Genomic DNA, 24,453 nt, shown 5'->3' with positions numbered 1-24,453 from the left:
GCGCCCGTACTTAATCTTTGCATCCACCGAAAATTGAACAAGTTCCTTTGATTTCAGCCCCAAATTTCACAATCCGTTTCTCGAGTCTCATTAAGGCCATAGTCTTACAGCGAACACTCCAGGTGTGTTTTTGGATTCATACTTAAACAGAAATGTAAAACAGGAATGAGGTGTCTAGTCAATCAGATGATTGAAGACAGTCAACGCTGAGGAACATAATTATGCACATTATAGAGTGGAGATACCAATTCATCTGTACGTGAGTGAAAATCATCCTGCTCACTATTTCCGCCAGAAACCAGCACAGTACTTCTTTTCACGAGGCAGTCCTGTGATATTATTTGATATCGGCAAGTTCTTTCAAAATGTTCATGAGTTCTGAAATCCCCCCGCCAGCTACCTTCTCCTTATGCTATAATGTGGTCTCTGGGTTGAAGAAGATATGCTTGAGAAGTGTAGCGTTATTCATGTGTCCGTGTCCTACATAGAGTAGCCCTTTGACACAAGCCACTAGCGGATTCTCTGCTGCGATATGCTGCCGCTTCACGATCTAGTCAGAAGGAGAAGATCGGGTACTAGGCTTTTGAATCCACCGTCACCGTACCGCCGTTTTGAAGGATATACATGGCTAACCAGTGGGTAACTGACGTGGAGATCAGTTGAAGGCGGTTTGATGCTACATAATACGGTAACATACCCGTGAAAATCTGTCGAGATCTATCGTCACCAAGTGAACCGCACAGCTCTCTACAAGCTTCGAAAGAGGATGAGTTTGAGAAAAACTCTTGCTGCATAGAAACTCAGATTGTACTCGTCGCTGCATAGTACTGAACATGACAAGCAAAAAAAAACATGAACACCTATAAGCACTGTTCGTTTGTCCAAATCAGAACCGCGCTTGCCACGGAAGTGTGGAACGCGAAAAGCTATGCGCCATCCTGAACAGTGAGTAAGGAAGTTCTGAAAGAATTGAGAAACGAAATCCGTGGTAGGCGCAGGTGTACAATAATTCGGATTTTGCACGTCGTCGTTCGATCTTGCTAGTATTCTTGTTGCATCCTTGTCCCGACCTCCAAAGAGTCACTAGTGATTTAGGCTGACAATATTGAGAAAATGCATTTTGTTTTTTTCAGCAGATGGGAGCCAGCTAAAAGGTGTACAACGACCTGTGCAAAAAAGCTGTTGACAGTTGATTGCTCACGGGCGCGCCTGTCAATGTTATTTCGGTACCGCCGCAGCGAGTCAATTTACGGGCCGAAAACGGTATCAGTAATCACTTATATTGAGTCAAGGTCAGTCAGATCAAGTAGAAAACTTTCTCTTTCCCCCTCCATCTGCTCAGACCTCTCTCCTCCCAGAGGTATTCTGACAGTTTTTCTCGGTTCATTTGGCGTCAACTGAACATCTCTGTGAGTTACACATTCCTCGTTACCTGCAATTAGGCTACTGCGCCTCCGTTTCCTGTCTGCGGACCTCAGCTGCCTGAGTCATCTACCATTACGATTCGGGCCCGTATAATGACCTCTCCAATGGAGTCGTATGCCAATGTTTATCGATGGGTACATTCCCCAAATGTTCTACTATCTTGCTCTCCGTCATCATCATCGTCGTCGTTGTCGTCGTTGTCCGCAGACAAATCTGGTTCCTCGATATGTGACAACGAATCAGAACTAATACCTCATGGTTACAGAATATCCAGGTCGCCGCCGCTCATCGTGCCTTCCGAAACCAACCCTAGACCAAGAAACCTCGTCGAAATTTCCGCCTCATCGAGCTTCACTTATCAAACAAACTCGAGCCAAGATGTTCTGCCTACTCTGAATAACTCGGCTGCTTCTTCTAACCCGTCTACGGCTTCGCGCAATGGTTTTAGCTCACCTGATGCAATATCGAAACCATCTTCCTCAGCATACTCACTAGCTGCCCACTATGGCATTCCACAAGCACTGCCTCGGCCGCCACGTACATCACCTCGCACACTAGTGTCGCAGGAGAAACCTTTGCCAGACTTTGAGTCCCTCAGTCGAAATTACCTATCTATGTTAGCAAATAAACCAACTGATAATACATTGAGCCACGCTGCACTTATCAATAACACTATGTCTCCGGTACATGTTCCAGCAGAGATGCCTGCGGTCTCTCAAATCGAGGACGAGGAGGCGGCTTTGAAAGCCGTCGTCGATACCCTCATAGGTACACCAATTCCAATCTCGTCGTGTACTTCGGCTGATTCACTCGACGACTGGTTCGCAGCTTCTCCACAGTTTCAAAAGACTGGAAGCTTCAACGAGTACCTCTCGTCTCCTTTCAGCACACCATACGACGACTTCAACACCTCTCCGATGGATGACTCTCCCTTTGCACCGGATCTTAGCACCCCCATAATGGATGCTATTGATGAGGAGTTCGGCTGGTCTGGAATGGTCGGTGGAATGGACGAACCAATTTTTACCGATGCGGTGTCTGATCTATATGACATGCTTGTCGTGGCCGAACCTGCGAAGCAGGTAGCACCTGTCGATTCAGTGGCAGAGTTGCTCAACAGCAAACACTTGTATACCATTCCTCCTTCCACGCCAGCCCTCGAGTCTGTTGACAGCCTTTACCCATCACCACGCTTACCTTCTGTCAGCGCTCCTGCAAAACCCGCTCCTCCTCCTATCCCTTCTTCAAGTCGCAAGGTGTCATATGCGACCGGCACTCGTCGCAACATTACGCCAGATGCTCTCCTTCCTCTTGATGCTCCCACTCAGGCTCGTCGATACGTGGCTCCGTCTTCCACGTCCCCCAAAGAAGTTTCCACCAAGAAGCGGTCTCGCTCGGAGGCATTTGCTGATGATGACGACGAAGGACATGAAGACGAGTCCAAAGCTCCAGGTCCAGACGCCACTGAGAAGGAGAAGCTCGAGTACAAACGTCGTATGAGCACGATTGCGGCGAGGAAGAGCAGGAGGAGAAAGCTTGAGCACAAGTTAATGCTTGAAGCGAAAGTGGAGGCGCTGGAGAAGGACACGGAGAAGTGGAAGACGAGATGCAAGGTCCTTCAGGAGGTTCTGAGGAGTCATGCCGTTGACTTCCGGTTCGAGGACGATGAGTAACCGGGATGATCTGATGACGCCTTTCCTTCTCGTTCTTTTGTCTGCACCTCTGGCTGTCGTCTTTGCTTTCGTTCTTATATCTATCATCGTCATATCCCTTGTCCATTGTACACACATTCGTCTTTGAAAAGTCACCCTTCGATGCCCTTGTATTATAGATCATTCCTTCATCATCATTCCCATCCTCAATTGTTATGAGCATCGTCGTACCCCCTTCCCTTACACACAGCAAATTCTATGTCTTTTCGTTTACTTATGATCCAATCCAATTCCGAATACCTACATACATAGCTAGTAGTGTCGAATATGAGAATCTTGTTTACCTATATCTAGTGTTGTAAAAAATTACAAGTACTTGTGCGGTTCACTTGAGGGCTCGCGATACAAAAACATGTCCCTTAAACGTTCTGTCCTCGACTGACATTTCGCAGCAAGGTTCCTGGTATAATCCTCGACGCATAATTTAGCAACTGTTGTGTCGTCTCAAACTCTAGGCTAAAGCAAGCATGTCTCACTACCTCTCACCACCTGCTGTTCTAGGACGCCTCTGCTATGAAATCACAAGATCTCTGCGGTGCGCGACTCGGGACTATGGATTCTGGATCCGATGGGCACAACGGAACCTGGATAACATTGGCGACATTGGTGAGAGAAAATCTGAGAAAACTTTGAACCGATCAGGCTGGCATCTGGGACTACCTTAGACCATAGCCGCTTAAGGAATCAATGAAAGAGTTTGTGAGGTGAAAGTTGCCAAATTAGGATGTAGCAGGAATATTTTGATTTGCCCATTGATATCGTCAAAGCTGTTGCTCACAAACAATACAGCAGATTCTAAGTCGCCTTCCTCAACTTGTCCAGGATCATCCGCTGTCCGATGCCAGGCACCCAGCACAGTGATCCGGTGAAAAAAACTTAATTTGAAATTTACGTGACCCCGCACTTTACCCCAGATCCTCGATTCAGCGCCCGCCGTCTACTTAAGACTTGTGACTCGGTTCTCCCTTTTGACTCGGACCACCATCACGCCCATGTCTGCTCGTAAAGCGGAAAGTCCTAGCACTAGTAGCTCTCAGCTGAAAGGCCAGAGTATGTGTGACCATGTTGAAGACATGAAACTTTCAAACTACGACAACATGGGCGAGGCGGACCTCAAGAAGTTGGAAAAACAGGCTGTGAGGAGGCTGGATTTTGCCATCCTGCCCATGATGACGATGTTCTATCTTCTTTCCTTCTTGGTATGAAGTTATTCAACAACCCTCTTCTTGCATAAACTCACAAGGCGTTGCTGTCAGGACCGTGCAAACATTGGTACGGAGACTGCGAAGTGTTGAGCGTCGAGGTCGCAGTATTCATTTCAATTTTTCCCGTCTTTCTAGGAAACGCTCGTGTTGCCGGGCTACAGAAGGATCTAGGCATGTCTGATCGGCAATATCAAGTATGCGTTACGATTCTCTATGTGTACGATTCCTTTTGGTTGTTTTAGCTGCGCGCGATCAACTTTTTTTGTCGTTGTCTCTAGGCCTTACATCTGCGCCGAACTCCCTTCGAATCTTCTGCTACGAAAGATTGGTCCCCGCTACCTCATGCCATCTCTGCTCACGCTCTGGGGTCTTATGGTCGCTTTGCAAGGTACTTAAGCGGACCGCGTAAAGTGTCAATATGATATTCATCATTTTTATCCAGGTCTCGTAACATCCTACTCTGGTTTAGTCGTTGTCAGAGCGTTCCTGGGTCTTGTCGAGGGTCCGATGTTTCCTGGTATAGTACTCTACCTGTCCTCATTCTACACTCGATCCGAGTTGGCATTTCGGTGAGCTACTTGCATGATCCGTAAAAATCGGTCTACTCATCATTTCCCTGTTATCTCTTGTTTTTACATAGTGTGGCCGTTTTCTTTTCATCGGCGTCGGTGTGTGATCGTGTCGAATTTTCGCTTGCAACAAGCTAATAGTATGGGAATATTTCAGCTGTCTGGCGCGTTCTCCGGGTTACTTGCCGCTGCAATTATCCACATGGACGGAATCAGTGGTAAACCCGGATGGGCATGGATCTTCATTCTGGTGTGTAGTTCAAATTGCGTTGTTCGTCATTTCTTAACAGATACCGTGCAGGAAGGGATATTCAGCTCCCTGGTAGGGATCTTGGGATTTTTCCTCATCCCTTCAACTCCGCAAGAGCTCAAATTCATTACACCACAACTGAAAGAGTATGTAATTCAATGTCTTCAACATCATGTCCTCACATTTTCGCAGAGTACTTATCCGACGATTGGAGAAAGATAAACCTTCCTCTATGAGCGATGAAGATCACTTCTCGTTCAAGGAGGTTTTTCGTTCGCTTAAATCTCCTCACGTCTTACTTGTGTTTGCGATCTTCTATATGGAGGGCACAGTGCTCTACGGCCAAGCCCTTTTCCTTCCCTCCATCGTGAATCAACTTGGATTCAGCGCGAACAAGACACAGCTGCTCAGTGTAGGGCCTTTCGCTGGAGGATTCATTGGTTAGTGACGAGCTTCAAGGGAATAGCTCGCATATGATTAACATTTACTAGTCACCCTAACGGCTTCTCTCTTTTCGGACCGCATAAAATCTCGCGCAATACCGACCGTATTGATATCTATTCTGGGTGTTATCGGATTTTCCATCTACCTTAGTATGTTCTCTTGGTTCTTTTCGATCTGCACGCATTGATATCCTCCAATCAACAAAGCTTCGGAGGAAAAGTACATCCGATATGGCTCTCTATTCTTCACCGTTCCCGGGGTTTATGCAGCCGTCCCACCCGTTTCTGCATGGATGGCTAATAACTCTGAGCCACATTATCGTAGGGCGACAAGCATTGCCCTTGGTTTCGTTGCAACAAATGCTGTGAGTTCATTACCCTCAGCGGTAGTTCCCCTTTCTAATCCGACTCGTCTGCAGGGAGGTATCACGAGCACATGGCTATTCCCTACAAGTGAAGCACCACGATACAGAAAGACCACAATAATCAATCTAACCTTGTGCGCCATCTTGCTTGTCTACACTATTTTCCATTTTCTAAGCAGAACGATCCTCTTAGTACCATCCTAATCATTGTAGGGGCAGGCATTAATTCGCTACTCCTAAATCATATGAATAAACAAAAAGTCAAGAGGAGAGATGAAATTCTTGCTCCCTATAATATCGACTCGGACGACGAGAAGGGTACAAATGCAAGGAGAGCATGGGTGGAGCTGGGTGATCGCCATCCTGATTTCAAGTACTCGCTGTGACAGGACTTCAAACAGGGTGTTAGTGATGTCATTTCACAATTCTCCTCTGTGTACTAGTACAAGGGGCTATACTATTTCCTGGATTCATTATTGGATCAAGTCATGAGGGCAACTTCAATGCGAAACCGCTGCCTATTGCATCCATCATATTCTGCGGAGGTATGAAGGTGGCTGTTCCTGTATAATGTGCAAAACCCTCAATCTCAACAACATAACCCATCTCGGTGTGCGCAACGGCGCGCCCTCTAAACGCGTTTCCAGCAAATTGTACGCTAATAAACGACTGGTATGTGCACCATTCCCCTATCCTAAGCTGAGTCTGGTCAACGGCTAGCGGAACATGAGCACTGACGCAAGACCCTGTTGGTGAACGGTCAATCTGCTCATCAGCGAAAAAGCAGATCCATGTCACAGTATTTTCGTCCTGGTCCGAGGCTCCATTTCTTGAGATACTTGAGTCGATAACGGTGATTCCATACAAAAAACCTATATCCGGTTCATTAGGATGAACGAATGATCTGCGCGCTTGGGAATTTTGATTCAAAAGGATACGAAGTATGCGTGCAGCCTCTGCTAGCTCTTTAAATTCAGAATTAGACCCTCTGAGGGAAGCAAAACCAAGTTCCGCTGAAGACACGAGAGCATAGAAGGCTCCACCATATGAGATGTCCATTCGAATCTGTCGCTTGTTTTGTTTGATGAGCTTTGGCCATGCCATCTCTAAAGGGACCTCGACTGTGACGCCTTGCTTTGGGGAGGACACAAAGCAAGTAACAGACTGAAATCGGACAGGCTTTGTTGCGTCTGATTTATCTTCGAGTGTAGTGGGCACGTTGACAGTGACAACACCACAAGGTGCATGAAGCCTGAGCACGGTGAACGTCTGTCCGTTGTCGTCTTTCTGCACCTGCAGCAACGATCTTCGAGGAAATACCTCCGAGTCGTGAGTGTCAACCAAGAAACGGCCCAGAGCAATCGTTGCGTGACCACACATCGTAGAGTAACCCTCTGGGCGGATGTATGTTAGCAGAGAGCAATTCCGAAGGTGAAAAGTATCCGCACCATTATGACAGAATAGAACTCCGATATCTGCTTCACCAGATAGCGTCAACTCTGTGTCTTGTACAAGGATTGCGCCGTACATCCCTTCGTGTCCTCGTGGTTCGAGCATCAGCCTATCGAGGAGTCAGTTTAAGTTATTAGAGACGGTCGCGCAATGGTACCCGCGAACCATTTTCTAACCGCGTCGGTTGCAGGATTGTCACTGGCATAGCGCCGTTTTTCCAACAATGTCTCTCCTTCAAGCTCTGGGAACCCAGAAACGATGATCCTTGTGGGCTATTCATAATTCAAATGGTTTCATGTTCACTCGTAGAGAAAAAAGGTCAATCGTGAGCCTGGATTCTTACCTCCCCTGAGGTGTGCAATTCCACCGTCCTGACCATTGAAGGATGCTCCCCGATTTCCTGGAGCACATCCATGGTCGTAGATGGTCGTGTGAAGCCAAAGAAGCACACTGGTGGGAAGGTACATGTAGGACCGAGATGCGGTGTAAAAACTAATCGCGCCGTGGGATGTCTATTCCTATCTAGTAGTAGTATCCGGTTATCATGATTCATCAACATATAGGGTATGTAAAACCATGAAAACTGCTAAGAAGTACATGTGTAACACGCCCAAAGATGCAGGAGGAACAATGTTACATTGTGCGCCATGGAATCCCAATCATATTTGGTTATCATGATTGATGAGTGTGGGGAAGTCATCGACGAAACCTCGAAGGGCCAAGAAGTGTGTAACAGACTAACCATCGATCGAAATTTCGTAAGCTAAATATAATGTACAACCGATATCCAATCTTATCCTATCCAAGAAATAGCGGAAATGGAGAATTGAAACGACTATGAATACAATGAAGAGGGTTGAACGCCAGTTAATCCGCGCAAAGGCAGGAGAAGTAGTCATCCTCCTCCTTTCCTTTTTCCCTGACCACGTCTTCGTTCTCCTTGTCCCCGATTATTTCTTCGTCTTATCCTCGTCTTCCTGGAGTCCCCGCAATTTTTCCTGCCATTCACGACCATGGGTCTCAAGTTTTTCCTCGCTGAATTGATGCATGATCGAGACAAGACGATCATATGAAAAATGACTGTTCAAGGTATCGATATCGAAGTGCGGTATTTGTCGCGGCATATCACGTTGTCGGACCATATGACCTGCTAATGCAACAAAGCCAGCATTCAATGAATGCTGAAGTCTCATCAGCCAATGAAAGAAGTCACGGAAGAACTGCGTTGGAATAGGTTGCCATAAGAAATCTAAAATGAGGAGGGCTTTCTTGTCATGGAGAAAGTCGTCTCCCTGAGTATACCACGTTTCATAACGGTAGCTGGTTTTGGAAAGTTTGACATCCTTCTCATTCTCTTCTTCGTCCTCGTCCTCATTGTCGTCATCCTCGTCGTCATCATCCTCAGCGAGAGACTTGTAAGCCCTTTCACTAGGGCTGGAGAAAAGGGTGGCAAGCAGAAGGATGACATAGAAGAGAGACTCTAGGTCATGACGATACCGGTGTGGACCAACCCAAGAAGGCGAATGTTGCTCGTGCGCCATGTAAGGACGAGTGCCAGTTCGAAATTGCGAGGTCGAGATTCCGTCTCGGTTATTCAGCCAAATTGCAAGGTCCCAATCATTCAAAACACCGTATTTCTTCCCATCTTTGACGCGGATCATGATATTCCCGTCGCTGATATCCCGATGAAGTATTTGAGGATAAGTGTAGACCCAATGATGACCTACGTATGAGGATGAAAATGATGAATGAAAATAACCCATTGAAAAGACTCACATTGTACAATATCATAGAATACTTGTGCGCATTCTAGCGCAGTCTCCAGGCTCGAAAGTGGTTGTAGTTCTTCCTGTATCGAGCCCCGTAGAAGACGCATCTCATACTTATCTTTGAACTTTTCTTTGAAATTAGCCTGTGGACTACGTTCCTCGAACGGAAGATCAAATGTCCAGTAGATATGTGGCAAGTGGTTGAGAACCCAAGCATGTTCACCTTTGGCTTTTTCTTTGCAGCGATCCATAAAAGCTTGTTCAGGGACTCGAGTCATGCTAGGGAAGCTGAGCTTCAGGACAAGTTTCTTCCCACTCCAGTCGCATTGATTGGGAGCGCAGTGAGTACAAGCACACACCACCTGGACAACAATAGTTCCTCGACCGATGATACCACGGGAACGAAAGAGAACGCGCTTGAGCTGAACGGTGCTGGTTGTTCCATTCTTGTAGGGGAAGGTAAATTTGGATCCTTCTTCAATCTCTTCGATCTGAAAAATTCCGTTCGAAGGCGGTCCTTCAGCCTTTTCGAATTCAGGTAATGTCTGTCCATATTTGAGACTAGCCGGATCTTTCATGAAGGGTGCTTCCAGCTCTGGGATCAGTCCTAGGCCTCCTGGGGGAAGGGCATGCAATTGTTTGATCATTTTCGCAAATATAAGCTGGTCGCCTTCGTTTTCAAGGTTCAGTACCTAATGCTCAACGTTGAAAATGATAGGGACGTGAAGAAAACTGTAAACATACCGCAGATTCAACAATTATCTAAAGATATAGTTAGAATACTGATTTAAACATAGATATGACGAGGGTCAATACCGAGTGGTCATAAAAGATGCCTCGAACAAGTGTGGAATCAACAATGAAGATATGCACGTGACTTCTGAGGACGCCGGTCGATAGGATATCACATGCATAGCCGCCCGTTTGGGTCCTAACCCCTTCTGGAGTGTTTCTGTCTGGCGGCAGCGGAACATTTTGGGTATCTCTTTGCTTTTTTCGATACTCCTTCGTGCTGACCGGCATGGATTTTACTGGAACGAATGAGCGTCGTCAAAATCTTTTGAGGTAAACCACTGACGTTTCGGTGGAACGTTACTGATATCGCCGGCAGACTTGCTCCTTGAGTTTGCTTTCGGCGCGCGCCCACTGGCTTCGTCTAACGGACCGGATAATGTATCAGTAAGGTGGAATACCTCGGAATATCAGAACTTACCTGCTCCTTTTACCCGCTTTTTTCCACTGTTCTTCCCTTTCTTCCACTTCGCATCGATTCCAACTGTAGTGGTACGTTAATCCGTAAGATGGTGCCAACATTCTCAAAACTCACAATCGTCACGAATCAATTTCCCTTTTTCGTGTTTTACTTCGATCAGTAAAATGATAAGCCCCCAGAAAATCTTCTCATCAGAAGCTTGTGCCAGGACGAGTGGGTCTCGGGATCCTATCAGCTCTTTGAAGACCGCACCAATGTCTGGTTTTTGCTTTACAGGTGACCCCCGGACTGGGACCACATCCTGTCTATAGAACACAATGTTCCTGCTATTTCCCTTCAATTCGTTGAGCAATGCAATGAGAGAATTGTACAGCTCTGGGTCCGTCTCACGCTTCGCTTTTGTTTCTGCATTTAAGTAATTTTGGAATTTTTTCTTGACCTGCTCACTTAATTGGTATGTATCCTTGTCAAGATCCAAGTTCAAACTGAGTAATGACCACTCTTTGACGGGAAGAGTCCGGACATTAGCGAGATCCCCGATGAGGTATTTATTTGCTTCGTCGACCTTGTACTGCCTGTCATTTAAAAGGGCAGTAGAGCTGAAGCTGCTGCTATGATTGCTATGGGGGGTACTTTTAGCCGGTGTCGAATCAGTAACCGCCTTTCGCTCGGGGGTTACTGGAACAGGGGGAACCTTTTCCGACCCTCCACGAGTAATCTCAGTGTCTGACAGATATGCTTGGATATTGGGATCATTGCCAGAAGATGGTTGAGTTGGGGTAGCATTGTCCTCGCGCTGGAAACCTGAATCGGCAGTGTTAAGGTGTCCTGGAAAGTCAATGGTTTTTGGGTGAAGATCTTGGCACTGATACATCACAAACACTGACCTATATCATCATTTCCTACAATTGCCCCCCCTGGCAAGGTGCTGAATGAAGGGTCTGGGACCGCCTTTCCAGCTCCTCTGTAAAGGTGGGAGGATTCGGGGCTCGATGATGCCAAACGTTCTGGAGGGATTACATATGATGTTTCCTTTCGAGTGCGAGAGCGTGTGTGTGGGATAGACATAGCAAAGAATCGAAATGTAGCTCGTGGTCCAAGTGTAAGAAGGTGGGTTTCATGGTCAGAGGAACGGCCTGCTTAAATGTCCTTGCGCGCCTGCGCTGTCCGAGTCTTTGTTCCCCTGCGACAGGGAGCTACGCCACACTGCTGCCTTTCCACACTGTTTCCGATATCAATATCTTGCCTCAAGGCTCATGGTGGGTCCTGTTCTAATACACTCGTCTTTGACATTCATCCGGGCTAGAATACAATAATGGAATTTTCTGTCAGAAGAACGTGTTTACGACAGAAGAAAACGACAATATCGTGAGGCAGCCTGCTGCTGCTGAGCATTGGAAATTCAAACCCAGATCGGGACAATTGTGTGTTGTAGCTATCTCGGACATAGCCAGTTGGAATCTGTTGAAATGCACTGCAAACACCTCAGCTCACCTCAGCGTATAAGCTTGGAGTTTTGGGGTCAAGATGCCTGCTTAGGGAAGAAGGGGAGCTATAACAATATCTAATCACCCTCGTTACATTGTCCCGATTTTCATTGTCTGATTGTTATTTTTCATTCCCTTCATTATCCTCAACTTTTCGGTGCTCTTGTAATATTCCCTGCCATTCGCTATTCCGTGTTTCGAGTTCCTCTTCGCAAAATCGATGCATAATCAAGACAAAATTCATATATGAAAAATGACCGTCTAAAGTATTGTTGTCGAAATGCGGTACTTGTTGCAATGGATCCCTTTGACGCACAATGTGAAGGGAGTATGCGGTGAAACCATCATACAAGCAGCGATGAAATCTTTTCAGCCAAAGAAAGAAGTCACAGAAGAAGTGCGTTAAGTGAGGTCGCCAAGAGACAACCAAAATGATCTTGAATTTTTTGTCGTGGAGAAAGCTGTCACCCTGGGTAAACCAACGTTCATAACCTATCATTTCTTCGTCGCCGTCTTCCTCGTCACTGTCCTCATCGTCATCGAGAGAATTGTAGGCCCTCTTACTAGGGCTGGAGAAAAGGGTGGTAAGCAGAAGGATGACATAGAAGAGAGACTCTAGGTCATGGCGATACCGATATGGACCTCTCCAACGACGCAAATGTTGCTTATGTGGCATGAAAAGTCGGGTACCAGTTCGAAATCGGGAGGTCGAAATTCCATCTCGCTCATGAAGCCAAAATGCAAGGTCCCAATCGTTCAAAACGCCGTATTTTTTCCCATCTTTGGCGCGCACCATGATATTCCCGAGGCTGATATCCTGATGAAGTATTTGAGGATAAGTATGAATCCAGTGATGACCTAATTACATGAATCAAAATACAGAAGGAAAGTCGTGAATTGAAAGAACCAACATTGTACGATGTCATAGAAGACTTGGGCACATTCTGATGCAGTATTCAAGCTCGAGAACGGTTCTATTTCTTCCTGTATTGAGCCCCGTAGAAGGCGTATCGTCCGATGATCATCCTCAAACTCCTCCTTAAGGTCAAAGCATGGAGTGTCAGTTTCACTGAGCGGAATATCATATTTCCAGTAGATATCTGGCAGATTGTCGAGGACCCGAACATGTTCACCCTCTGCTTGTTCTCGACAGTGATCCATAAGAGACTTTTCGGAGGCTGGGGTAACGCTTGGATAGCTGAGCTTCAGGAGCAGCTTTTCCCCGCTCCAGTCACATCGATTAGGTGGGTAATGTGTACAATTACACACCGCCCTGCTGGCCATGGTACCTCCCCAGCTGCAAAATCCACTGGAACAGAACGGAATGTGGCGCAGGCGAACAGTGCGTGTGGTACTGTCTGTCAAGGGGAAAGAGAAAGAAGATCCTTCTTCCACATTGAGAATCTCATTCAACAACGACCCGGCGGCTCCATCAAACTCTACCACATTGACAGACCCATTCGGATTGGGTTGAGAAGGAGTGTGCAATTGTTTGATGGTCATGGTCATGCTTTTTTCGAAGTCGATTGGTTCCGATGTCCAGAGAAAGAAAGAGGGGAAAAGTAGAGAACACACCGAAAATCTGATGCTTATTATATCGAGCTAGTTTACCGAAATGAAACGCAAAAAAGCGATACAACTGTCGATATTTGAAAAGAGAGGGCGAAGTTGAGTCACTGTCGGAGAACAAAATATTAGCCGCAACGTTTATGGTATTGATATTCGAACATATGTAGATCAATAGTGTCGTTCAAAGTTGAAAAGCGCCCGCCGCTGCCAACGGCACCCGTTTGCTTACGAATGTCACCTGCTCTTAAAATAGAAGTCACTTTGATGTAACACTGCATGCGACGGCCTGCAACGGCAATCCTTTAATCACAAGGAGTGCCGGTGAGGCTTGAGACCGGCTACTTATTATATCCGACCAGTCATATAGCTTTAGCATAGATGCCATTCTGCCGAGGAGACTTCGGTGAAGATAACCACTTGAACACCAGTCATGATCAAAGCAAAAAGATTTCGGCTGTCAACCCTCCCGCGGCATCCAGCCCCAACACATGATTAGCTGATTGTCCCTCCAGGCCAAAGAGTAGCAATAGATGGACAATTTACATGAGTGTATACAGTATTATACCATTTCTGGAGATAGGATAGGTACATTAGTAGAAATTCTAGCCGTTGAACAAATAAAGACAAGAAAAAGTGAGTAGGTCACGATGTGACCATATGTGATGCGCTTCATGACGGTTACCAACGGAGGTCGCTGGCAGCGGGCGCTTTTCAACTTTGAACGACCCTAATGAAACAGGACTCAAGTGACTGACTACGAAGATAGTCAACCGATGCTGTTGTAGTCGCCTTTGTCCCAGTCACCTAGCCATCCTGAGCCATCCCATCCGTTCCAGTCCTCTCAGTCTGTAACTGCTTCTGCTTTTGCACCATCTCCTGCCACTCGACGCTTCGTGTTTCAAGTTTTTTTCCACAGAATTGATGCATGATGAACACCATGTTCTTATATGAAAAATGACCGCCTAACGTATCCTCATCGAAGATAAATAGTACTTGTTGAGGCTGTGTGGTTGCCACTCCTCCCCTTGACTTTGACCCTTTTTTCGTTTGCGCTCCCGGTTCTTCGCTGCTTCAGCTGCGTCCATTTCGTCTCTTTGGTGGCGCCGAAACGCATGGAAGCCATGGTTCAAGCATGTTTGTAATTCGGTAAGCCATTGAAAGAACCCACGAAAAAAATGAGTTACGGTAGGTTCCCATGAAGGAAGAATAATGATAAACATCTTCTCGCGATGAAGAAACCTGTTACCATAGTCAATCCAGTGACAGTAGTCATCAGCACCATCATCATCGCTGTTCTGTTCACATTCTTCACTTGGACTGGGGGAGGACGCTACCAAGAGGATCGCGTAAAAGAGGGATTCGAGGTCATAGCGATAGCGGTGTAGGCCTTTCCACTTACACGAGTGTTGTTCAAGGGCCATATAAGGTCTGGTTCCCGTGCGATAATGTAGGGTTGGAGTTTCTTCTTGTTTGTCCAGCGATATCGCCAGATCCCAGTCATCCAACACACCGTATTTCTTCCCGTCTTTTTCGCCAACCATGATATTGGCGAGGTTGAGCTCCCGATGAAGGATGTGAACATAGGTGTAAACCCACTAATGACCTAGGGTATGGTTATAGAAATGAGTTCATAACAGGTTCAAAAACTGGCGACTGAAAACGCACATTGAGCGATATCGTAAAAAACCTGAGCATATTCCTCCGCAGTCTCCAAATTTTGGCTCATGATCAACTCTTCCTCGATTGATCCTTGTATGATGAGCATCTCGTTCTCAATATTAAGATCTTCTTCGGACTCGTCCTTCAGAGTATCGTCAATCACTGGCATCTTGAATGTCCAATATATATTGGACAGGTGATTGAGGACCCAAGCGTGTTCAGCAAGCTGTGCTTTTTCCTCACAACAGTCCATACACGTTTGCCCGGAGGATCGAGTTTCTATAAGAAAGCTGAGCTTCAAGACGGGCTTCTTCCCGCTCCATTCACAGTGATCATCGTACGCACAATGGACTTCGCAAGCACACTCTACTCGAATTGTACCTCGAAATCGGCTGAAGAAGCCTTCGGAAGGGAATAACATGTATTTGAGTCGAACCATGTGTGTTGTGCCTTCTTTGTCTGCAAAAGTGAAAAGGGCTCCTTCGTCAACATCATCCAGTTTACATGTCCAATTCGAGGTCAAAGGTCTAGTGACAATCTGAGGAAGCAACAACGTTGTCTGCTTTGAGTGATACACAAGATCGGCAGAATTTTGGTAAGCTCCTTGCTAGGTGGAAAGCTGTTTCGTCATTGTGATGATTCACTTCAAATGTAAGTTGGTCGTCGTTGGTTTCCAAGGGTGTCCAGTCCCGGTTGTAAATTCATAGATCGTAGTGGAAAAAAAGAAGTCAAAATTAGAGATAAGACTTAAACAAAAGTCGATTACACGTGAACTGATTATACTATCATGCCAGTAGAGTTTGAAAATTCTTCAAAAAATCACTTCGGAAATGCCTTTATAATAGTCGTATCGTTCTCGGCTTTGGTACACTTATAGCATGACATATTAGGATGCCTTCCATCTACTTTTTACTACTAAGACTTGTCTTTATTGAGAGTAATAGAGATCCCGTCTCGCGCCTGGGGTGTTTGAAAAAATCAGTCACATCAAATGTCACCAAATTTGCCGCTAAAATTGATGCAGGAGTTGCAGGAGAATGTCACAAAAAGTCACACATCTCCATCTTCAACCTCTTTAACCTTGAATACTGCTCCGGATAACTTCGGAAATGTGTTCTACTGAACTATAGAAGGCATATTCACACATGTATACACATTCCTAAGTAGTTTAAGCTATTTTGCTTATAAAATAAAGTGATTCTCAACAATTTTGCAAACCTGACAGTCAAAAGGGCTTATGCAAGGAGATCTCAACTGTTTTTCTCACAGAAAAAGCACAAACTAGGTATTTCAGGTATTCATAATGCAATCCCGAAGCATACATACAGTAATAAGAAAGGAGAAACACCTACAGGATATGTTTTCAAACTCCCCTGGCTTTTCAAAGCCGGCAGGCACGATAGTACGTGGGCCTCATTTTGAATATCAACGGATCCCACACAGGGTGCAAATCTCCATAAGTTGCTGCCACTTACTGAAGACTTTTGGAAAATCACAGGGTGCAAATTATCATAAGTTTTTGTGGCTTATGAGAAACTTACGGTGAATTAACATGAAATGGCTAAAGCATAAGATTGTCTACTTATTTTGTTGTTTATGATGAACTTATGCAAATAAATTTCCTTTTATGGAAATTTTATTCCATAAGTTCTACGTAATACTTTCCATAAGTCACAAATCTTATCTTATCGGAAATTTGCATCAATTTTCCAAAAGTCTTCAGTAAGTGGCAGCAACTTATGGAGATTTGCACCCTGTGAATTGATGTAAATTTCCGATAAGATAAGATTTGTGACTTATGGAAAGTATTACATAGAACTTATGGAATAAAATTTCCATAAAAGGAAATTTATTTGCATAAGTTCATCATAAACAACAAGATAAGTAGACAATCTTATGCTTTAGCCATTTCATGTTAATTCACCGTAAGTTTCTTATAAGCCATAAAAACTTATGATAATTTGCACCCTGTGCCACGCCTCGAGAAATAATTACAAAAATACACCAAAAATTAATACTCCCTGGCTGGGAGTCGAACCCAGCTTTCGCGCGGATTTATGTTCTGACAGGCGCGTGTACTAAACCGATATACTACCAGGGACATATAAAGCCTGTTCGTGGTCTAATCTATCTTCGCTGCTGTCAGTGGGACAATCAATATCTAAAGCGTCCATTTCCTCAAGCATCCTCCAACCTTTCCTTTGGGCTCATTTAATTTGCGGTCGCCAAATTTCGAATCTACATGTCAAGAATCAACGTTACGACAGTCACACCAAATTTTGTGGTCTCGTAACCAAGCAGCGAAAGGAAACTGAGCAGCAGAAAAGAGAGATGTCGAGACTGCGTTTACAGGAGTAACAGCGCAACATACCCAGTGGGCTGAGCGGTGCACATATAATCAGAGCGACTTGAAACGAGAGGTAACTGAAGAAATGACTCTGGATATTAGGCGAAGCCCGCCGCATGCATGCATGATTCCTGAAAGGAAAGACAAATAGTTGCATCCAGATTGCAGAAAAAATGAGATGTATGTAGCTAATTAAATACTTTTGTGTTATGGTGATGATGAAAAAAGGCTAGCATAGAGAGCGCTGGAGGGAGAGAGAAGTGGGGACTGTTATAAGGAAGGAGGAAATATAGCGCCGCATGATCATCGAAGAGGAAATACGAGAGCGGGACGGAAAGACGGTGTTATGGAAGAGCAGGGACAACGGGGACAACAGAACAAGAAGAAATGAAGCCTATCGAAAAGAGTGCGACGACAGCGAAATACGAACAATCCGAACGATCCGAGTGTATGGGATATCAGGATATCAGGGAATATCAATCATGAAGGTATGTTGAGTTGGAAGAAAACTCAAGAAAAAAGATGGGTAAGAATGAGAGAGTGAGGATAAACGATGGGCGTGATATGAGCGAAACGAGTTGGAAAAATATGAATGTTATGAGTTATAAGTATGTTATTGTCCGATTGATGTCTGTTGTTATTCAACAAGTTCGTTGAGTGTATATCGCGAATCGCGACGAGAGAGAATAAGTGAACGAACGAAGGAACAAACAAACAAAGTCCAGAAGTCTGACAGCAGTCATCTACCTCCACCAACATCTTCTCCCCGCTATGATGTGCCCTTGGATGCGGCTCCGTCCCCGTTATTCGAATTATCCGGTCTCGCAAGCGGCGAGCTCTTCCTCACAGGCGAACTACTGTTACTCGCTCTCCCACCAATCCTTTGACCTAACCCTGCACCTAGTCCTTGACCTAATCCTGCACCGAAACCTCCAGGTGGGAACGGTCCAGTGGACTCAGGATTCGTTGGCGAGTTCGTAGGTGGGGTGTTACTAGGTGAAAACCGGGGATCGAATTGAGACGTAGGCGTTGGTTGACCCATCATGCCCATTCCTTGACCCATACCCCCACCCATGCTCATCATGGACATCCTAGGATCAAAGTTCCCAGACATCATGGGGTTCAAATTGGGCGAACTTCCGGCAGCAGGAGTCGCAGCAGGGTTTTTACTGGGATTATTGTCATCTCCTGCTTGAGACCCAGCAACGGAGAATGCCATCATTGCTTGTTGATATGCCTGCGCGGCTTGTTGAGCAGCGAACATGTGTTGTGGGTTCATACCTAGAATGATGCGGTCGCAAAGAGCAATCAGTAACCAGTAAACAAAAATCCGAATTGGGGAGAGAGGCGTAGAAAATCAGTGAATTGTTCACCTCCCATCATCATAGGGTTCATCCCTCCGGTCATCATGGGTGACAACCCTCCTCCCATTTGCCCACCAGTCATCATAGGATTCATAGGCATCATCCCCCCGCCAGGCATCCCACCAGTCATCATGGGATTCATACCTCCCATCATCATAGGGTTCATCCCATACATCGACATCATTGGATTCATCCCGGGGAAACCCCCATACATCGACATCGGTCCACCCATACCCATCTGACCCATCGGCATCTGCCCCATCCCAGGCATGCCTCCTTCCATCTGCATCCTCTGCTGTTCATCCCACCGTCTCTGTCTCTCCTCTACCATCCTCCTCTCCCTCTCCCTTTCTGTCAACGCTGCCCCAACACCGCCGTCTCTCTTCCTCTCCCGCTCATATCCCGTGATCGCACCAAGCAAGCCCGTCTGTGGCGGTGGTGGTTTATTTGGTACATTTATCAATGACGCGCCGCTTTCCCTGGCCATCTCTTCTTGACGTTTAGCAGATCGATCTTGACGGTCTGAAAGACCGGCAGAAAGAAGACCTTGTGGAGTGAAGGCTTTAGTAAGATGAGTCGATGCAGGTTCGAGTTGGACGAAGAGGTCGTTACCGCCTCGGCCGGTCGCGGGGTTGTTGGTATTGGAAGGCAAGGGGGTTGGAGCGATGGGGTTGGCAAAAGAGTGAGGCGCAGAATGGGGGTTTTCTGGGACAGAACCTTGGTTATGGTTTGGGTCGAGGACTTGAGACCACATGCTTTGTCGGGGTGCTCCCATTCCTGGTGTAGAAATGGGAGGCGAGAGCCCGTATTGGGACTGGGAACGCATTTGCTGGGTAAGCTGAGGTGGTGGTTGGAGTTGTTGGTCATCAAAGTAGTTACTTCGTGGTGGACCTGATTGTGCAGGGTATTGGTCACCTTCACCTGTAGAAAAAATATCGCCTCAGCCAAACAAAGAAAAGAAAAGAATCAACGCAAAACACATCAACTGACCCATTCGACCTGGAATCTGCGGCAACGTTCTCGGTGGTCGCAATTGAGAAAATTGACCTTGTCCATCCTCATTTTCTCTACTCCCAGCTTTCGAACCAGCTTTACCTCTAACTTTCGGCGCTTCATCCGAATCCACATCTCCCTCATCATCATCGTCCTCTTCCTCTTCCTCCTCCTCTTCCTCCTCTTCTTCACTGCTCCAACTTCCAGGCTTATTCGTATTCGGCACCGCTCTCATCTTCCGAGTTCCGCCACCTTTACCGCCACCAAAGCCTCCAGGGGCAGTCGCGGCACGCCCACCAGGACGATGAATAGCCGCAGCCTGTGCAGCCTGCGCCGCTTGAGCTTTGGCTTTACGTTCCGCTGCGGATTTCGACGGTGCAAATGAGGATTTGTATTGGGGGCCAGATCCTTGACTGGGAACACCTGGGATGTTGGTTGTCTGTGAATTGGACAGGTTGGGGGTGTTTTGGAAAGAGGAAGAAGTGGAAGAGGATAAGTTTGAGTTGGATGTGGGTAATCCTTCTTCTCCGTTATTCGCCTTATTCGCATTGGAGCGGTGCACAGAGAGCGGTTCCACCTTTTTCGCCGCATTCGTTATCCCGGAAGCCTCCTCCTCTCCAGGATCATTCACATCCAAATACGACAAAACCGCAAACACGTCATCATCTTCTGCGTGTAACTGCGAGGACGATTGGGAAGCCATAGCGTGTTTCGCGTTATTTATGTTTATAACGTTGTTATCGTTGGTGTTGTTTTCGCTGGTGTTCCCGGCGGTAAACCCTGCGTTACTGTACGTGTTATACGTATTATTATCCGTACTGTACGCACTATACGAGCTCGCCGTTGTCGCCGTTGCCGTCGAGGATTGTTGTCGATATGCTTGGTGTCGTGGCGGAATTTGTGTTTGCTGTAGTTGCTGTTGTCGTCGTTCCTCCCGTTGCTGCTGATACTGCTGGTAATCGACTGAATTATCCTCTAGACTCGAGCCTTCTTCTGGTGTTTCTAATCGTTCCTGGTCGTCTTGCTCTTGTAGTTCGTCTTGTTCTTCTGAGACCTCTGATACACCTGAGACGTGGTGAGAAGGAGGAAGCGAAGAAGATGAAGAAAATTGAGCCTGACGAGGCTGCGAAGATGCCGTATTGCTATTCGCCGCGGCAGGGTCGTAGCCTTCAGGCACACCAACCGGAGGTAAAGCCACGTGTCCTGCCGACATCGAAAACCCATGCTGTTGCCGTTGAGGCGCACGTGCGCCGGACGGCTTACGTCCGAGACCTCGTTCTGCACCGAGAACAACTCGGTTCGCCGCTGTCGAGCCAGCAGAGGAGGATGAATTCGGTGGAGAGGCAAGTGGAGAACCGTGAGATGGGGAATTGAGGGACGGGGAACCGAGTGGTGCCGGTGAATAAGAAAGTGGTCGAGAACCGAAGGTAGGAGAACCGATAATTGATCTGGGGGTTGCCAAGTTCGCATTCATTTGATTCTCTGGACCAGGAGAACCGATAGAAGGAGCTATGGGAGAAGACCCCATGAAAGCCATTGGCGTCCCTTTCCTCGCTACAGGCGACGCTTGCATTCCAGGAATTACAGTCTGACTCTGACTCTGACTCTGATGGCTATTCGCAGCCTCATACCTCCTCCTTAAATCCTCTGAACTACTCTTGGATCCCGGTTGGGACGTGGTATCACCGTTGTAATCACCACGATTATCACCGGCAGTTCTGGAGCCAAGCATGGATTTTGCATTGACTGTTCCATTCCCTTGTTCATCACGGCTGTTAGATCCACCATGACGCTGAAGATTGTCATCATGGAAATCACGGAGCTCACGAACATCCCGAATATCACCATCACTGGTATCTGCAGATTCAGTCTCTTGAATGGTAGTAGGTATGCGTCTGATTCCTGCGCTGTTGGCTGTGTTGTCACCAGCATGCTGTTGTTGTGAATACTGCTGCTGCTGCTGCAACGTAGAACGATGATGATGACGATGATAATCCGCCACGTCTGTGCTGTTGTTGTTATCCTTGTTATCCATATGATACGGTCCTACATCCGAATCACTATGCGAGGGAGTATAAGAAGGAGGATGAGAAGAAGGATTACCGAGAGGAGCAACAGAAGTCGTGGGCGAATTCATCGGTGAATACGGACTCGTCAATATTGATGCTCTGTCACCAAAGCCTGCATTTCTCGTTGGGCTAGGTCCACCTGGAGGATTGGAGTTACTGAGAGCAGGTCCACTCGACGCACTCGGAGTCGCAGGTGTACTCAAAGAACCCGGAGTCACCGGAGTACCAGGCGTCCCAGGCGCATGATCCGCCACAGAAAATGGGGACGTCAGAATTGACACACCTGACTGTGACAAATGGGATTTATGTGACTTGTGTGAAAGAGCAGGCGAATGTGACCTAAATCCAAGCCCGAAACTCGCTCCACCTCCTCCGATGGGTGGAGGTGGAGTCATTGGTCTGTCAGAGGACGAGGAAGATGAGGAATTGGAAGGATTAGCAGTGGCAGTGGCAGTGGCAGGATTCTGAGGATTAGGGAAATTGGTAGGAGGGGACATGGTAGAAGACGATGGAGACAGACTAGGAGATAAACTAGGAGACATAGGTTTTGACTTCGGCAACGCAGTATTCACCGCATTTGAGAAACTCTCAAACGACGAATGCGGGAGCATTCCTAAAGCGGGACTACCAGTACCACCACCACTCGCATTCCCCTGCGTAGGCGAGATGCTTCGAGTTGGCGGCGGAGGTGAAGCAGGAGTTGTACTGGATGCTGTGTTGACATTCGAAGGAACGTCCACACTCTTCCTTCCGCCACCACCCGAACCAACCGAGCTGAAACTCATCCCCCTCATACCCACAAAATTTTTCTCCGGAACCTTCGGCGACACTGACCCTGTCCCCTCCCGATCGCTCTCCTCAAGAACAGGCGATGGACCCTGGAACCCATACCCCGAGTTCCTCCCCCCTGTGCTCCCACTGGGTCCGAACCCACTCCCTATAGTACCTATCGTCCCAGACCGCATAACACTCGCTGTGTAAACAGAACTCCGCTCGGTTATCGGCGTCAACAACGCTCTCTCTTCCCTTACATCATCTGCGGCAGAGGTCGAATCAAACGAGAGAGGAGGGAGTTGTGGGAGAGATAAGGGTCCTGAATTTCCGGAGCTTCCTGGACGAGCTTGACTGTTGTTGCTACTGCTTTGTTGAGCAGTCCGGTCACCAGCGCCAGAAGGCCCTGCACCCAGAGTCGATGCACCAGGTGGTGTGATCGGTGCGCCCGACCCAGCACTACCTGCAGATCCAGGAGGCCCGCCCAGCTCCATACGCTCCTTCAAAATACCTATCAACCTCGACCGGATAGAAGACGTTCGATCGTCCCGAGGGTCGAGAGATTCAGCGTGTTCGCGGTCGAGGAAAAGTAGCTAAAAATATTGTTGTAAAGAAATGCAAAGAAATGACCTGAGTAAAAACTCAAAAAATGACGACCCGTAACTCACATCTTTACCTGGCCCAACAGGATACGCAAACATCAAGCTCGCTGGGTCTCTGGGATCCCATGACCATGCCTGAGGTCGGCCGTAGAGTTTGAACGTATCGTGGAATGCTATAGAGATAAAAATGAAATCAGCCAACCATTTCAAGGTAACCTCAAGAAAGAAACGCAAAATAAAACTCAAAGCTCAAGGCTCCTAAAACTAGTGCTATAGTTCCATCCTCATTAAACTCCCTCAATTCAAAAACAACCAAACACTTTGAACTCTCAGAACGAAAACCAACTCACCTATAACCCACTTCAACATCTCCGCCGCCTGACTCAACCCTCCCTCCAACTGCGGCATAATCAAAACCCACCCCTCCCGGCCACGCATCGAACCGGCACCGTCTTCTGTGCCAAACGTCGCTTCGACTTTGAACAAGGTGGAACGGGAAATGAGTTCAGGACGTTCGGGATAGACAGCGAATGCCTATAATTGTTCAATTGATGTGATTTTTGAATGTAAAACGTGGAATAAGAACACAGAAAGGACGTAAAGAAAAAAAGGAAATGGGTATCACCTACCTGAGAAACAATCGGCAACGTCAAAATCGGTTTTTTCCTATCCTTCGGTTTAGGCGAAGTATACATCGATACCATTGGGGGTTCGTTTGCGTTCGAGTTGTTGCCTGAATTGAGATTGATAAGATTAGCAAGTCAGAAGAGAAAAGAGAATGGAAAAATCAACAATTCAAAAGATCTCAAGAAAAGCAGACTTACGATGATTACTCGGGCGACCATGATGATGCTGTTCACCTCCCTGGGAGGACGAATCCCTTGAAAACAAGGCGGACATCCGTTTCTTGGTGAAGCCTGTTATGGTTGAGCCTGCGGAGGAGGGTGGGGAGGTTATACTGGCGTTGGCGTTAGTGTTGTTACCGTTGGAATTAGAATTGGGACTGTTTGGGTTATTCGGATTATTAAGGTTGTTTGGATTGTTGGAAGAAATACGGCCGAGTTCGTCTGGACCTATAGTACAGATATTGGCATGGGTTTAAGAGAAACGCTATAGGACGTACCATTCATACCGGCAACACCTTCTGAGCCAGCACTAACCGTCATCCAGACGAGTTTCCAGTCCGTCT

The 24,453-nt window shown here is 46.8% G+C and overlaps 7 protein-coding genes and 1 non-coding gene across 8 annotated transcripts; 2 read left to right on the top strand and 6 right to left on the bottom strand.

Annotated features, from left to right (window-relative positions):
- Window positions 1-1,517: 1,517 nt before the first annotated feature.
- C8R40DRAFT_1235957 (uncharacterized protein) lies at window positions 1,518-3,495 on the top strand (the record flags this gene model as incomplete). The annotated part of the gene is made up of 1 exon (XM_046233401.1): window positions 1,518-3,495. The coding sequence occupies one exon, from the start codon at window positions 1,518-1,520 to the stop codon at window positions 3,096-3,098; it is 1,581 nt and encodes a 526-aa protein (XP_046088361.1). The 3' UTR covers window positions 3,099-3,495.
- A 739-nt stretch (window positions 3,496-4,234) lies between these two features.
- Window positions 4,235-6,355, top strand: C8R40DRAFT_1040995 (MFS general substrate transporter; the record flags this gene model as incomplete). Its single annotated transcript, XM_046223967.1, has 13 exons — window positions 4,235-4,336; window positions 4,394-4,409; window positions 4,478-4,559; window positions 4,621-4,730; window positions 4,785-4,911; window positions 4,983-5,010; window positions 5,069-5,161; window positions 5,213-5,307; window positions 5,354-5,601; window positions 5,653-5,754; window positions 5,812-5,969; window positions 6,024-6,103; window positions 6,163-6,355. 13 exons carry the CDS (start codon window positions 4,235-4,237, stop codon window positions 6,353-6,355), a joined length of 1,434 nt encoding a protein of 477 aa, XP_046088360.1.
- Window positions 6,356-6,455: 100 nt separating this feature from the next.
- On the bottom strand, window positions 6,456-7,836 carry C8R40DRAFT_1040992 (proline racemase family; the record flags this gene model as incomplete). Its single annotated transcript, XM_046223965.1, has 4 exons — window positions 6,456-7,363; window positions 7,418-7,530; window positions 7,587-7,693; window positions 7,765-7,836. 4 exons carry the CDS (start codon window positions 7,834-7,836, stop codon window positions 6,456-6,458), a joined length of 1,200 nt encoding a protein of 399 aa, XP_046088359.1.
- A 339-nt stretch (window positions 7,837-8,175) lies between these two features.
- C8R40DRAFT_68825 (uncharacterized protein) lies at window positions 8,176-11,399 on the bottom strand. The gene is made up of 7 exons (XM_046235875.1): window positions 10,518-11,399; window positions 10,404-10,466; window positions 10,269-10,346; window positions 10,007-10,221; window positions 9,935-9,952; window positions 9,198-9,882; window positions 8,176-9,144 (listed from the first exon to the last, which is right to left on the bottom strand). Exons 1-7 carry the CDS (start codon window positions 11,275-11,277, stop codon window positions 8,372-8,374), a joined length of 2,592 nt encoding a protein of 863 aa, XP_046088358.1. The 5' UTR covers window positions 11,278-11,399; the 3' UTR covers window positions 8,176-8,371.
- Window positions 11,400-11,844: 445 nt separating this feature from the next.
- Window positions 11,845-13,646, bottom strand: C8R40DRAFT_68823 (uncharacterized protein). The gene is made up of 2 exons (XM_046235874.1): window positions 12,802-13,646; window positions 11,845-12,748 (listed from the first exon to the last, which is right to left on the bottom strand). Exons 1-2 carry the CDS (start codon window positions 13,397-13,399, stop codon window positions 12,012-12,014), a joined length of 1,335 nt encoding a protein of 444 aa, XP_046088357.1. The 5' UTR covers window positions 13,400-13,646; the 3' UTR covers window positions 11,845-12,011.
- A 775-nt stretch (window positions 13,647-14,421) lies between these two features.
- On the bottom strand, window positions 14,422-15,287 carry C8R40DRAFT_1168588 (uncharacterized protein; the record flags this gene model as incomplete). The annotated part of the gene is made up of 2 exons (XM_046231211.1): window positions 14,422-15,054; window positions 15,147-15,287. The coding sequence occupies 2 exons, from the start codon at window positions 15,285-15,287 to the stop codon at window positions 14,422-14,424; spliced, it is 774 nt and encodes a 257-aa protein (XP_046088356.1).
- Window positions 15,288-17,135: 1,848 nt separating this feature from the next.
- On the bottom strand, window positions 17,136-17,219 carry C8R40DRAFT_t88. Its single transcript has one exon. It is a non-coding gene; the product is annotated as a tRNA-Asp (tRNA).
- Window positions 17,220-17,928: 709 nt separating this feature from the next.
- Window positions 17,929-23,573, bottom strand: C8R40DRAFT_67612 (uncharacterized protein). Its single transcript, XM_046235846.1, has 3 exons — window positions 19,820-23,573; window positions 18,839-19,750; window positions 17,929-18,746 (listed from the first exon to the last, which is right to left on the bottom strand). Exons 1-3 carry the CDS (start codon window positions 23,154-23,156, stop codon window positions 18,235-18,237), a joined length of 4,761 nt encoding a protein of 1,586 aa, XP_046088355.1. The 5' UTR covers window positions 23,157-23,573; the 3' UTR covers window positions 17,929-18,234.
- Window positions 23,574-24,453: the final 880 nt, after the last annotated feature.

This window comes from Lentinula edodes, assembly GCF_021015755.1.
Source record: "Lentinula edodes strain Le(Bin) 0899 ss11 chromosome Unknown C8R40scaffold_10, whole genome shotgun sequence".
In the NCBI taxonomy this organism is placed as follows: domain Eukaryota; kingdom Fungi; phylum Basidiomycota; class Agaricomycetes; order Agaricales; family Omphalotaceae; genus Lentinula; species Lentinula edodes.
The sequence above is the reverse complement of the archived record's forward strand: the minus strand, read 5'-3'. Positions and strand labels throughout refer to the sequence as shown.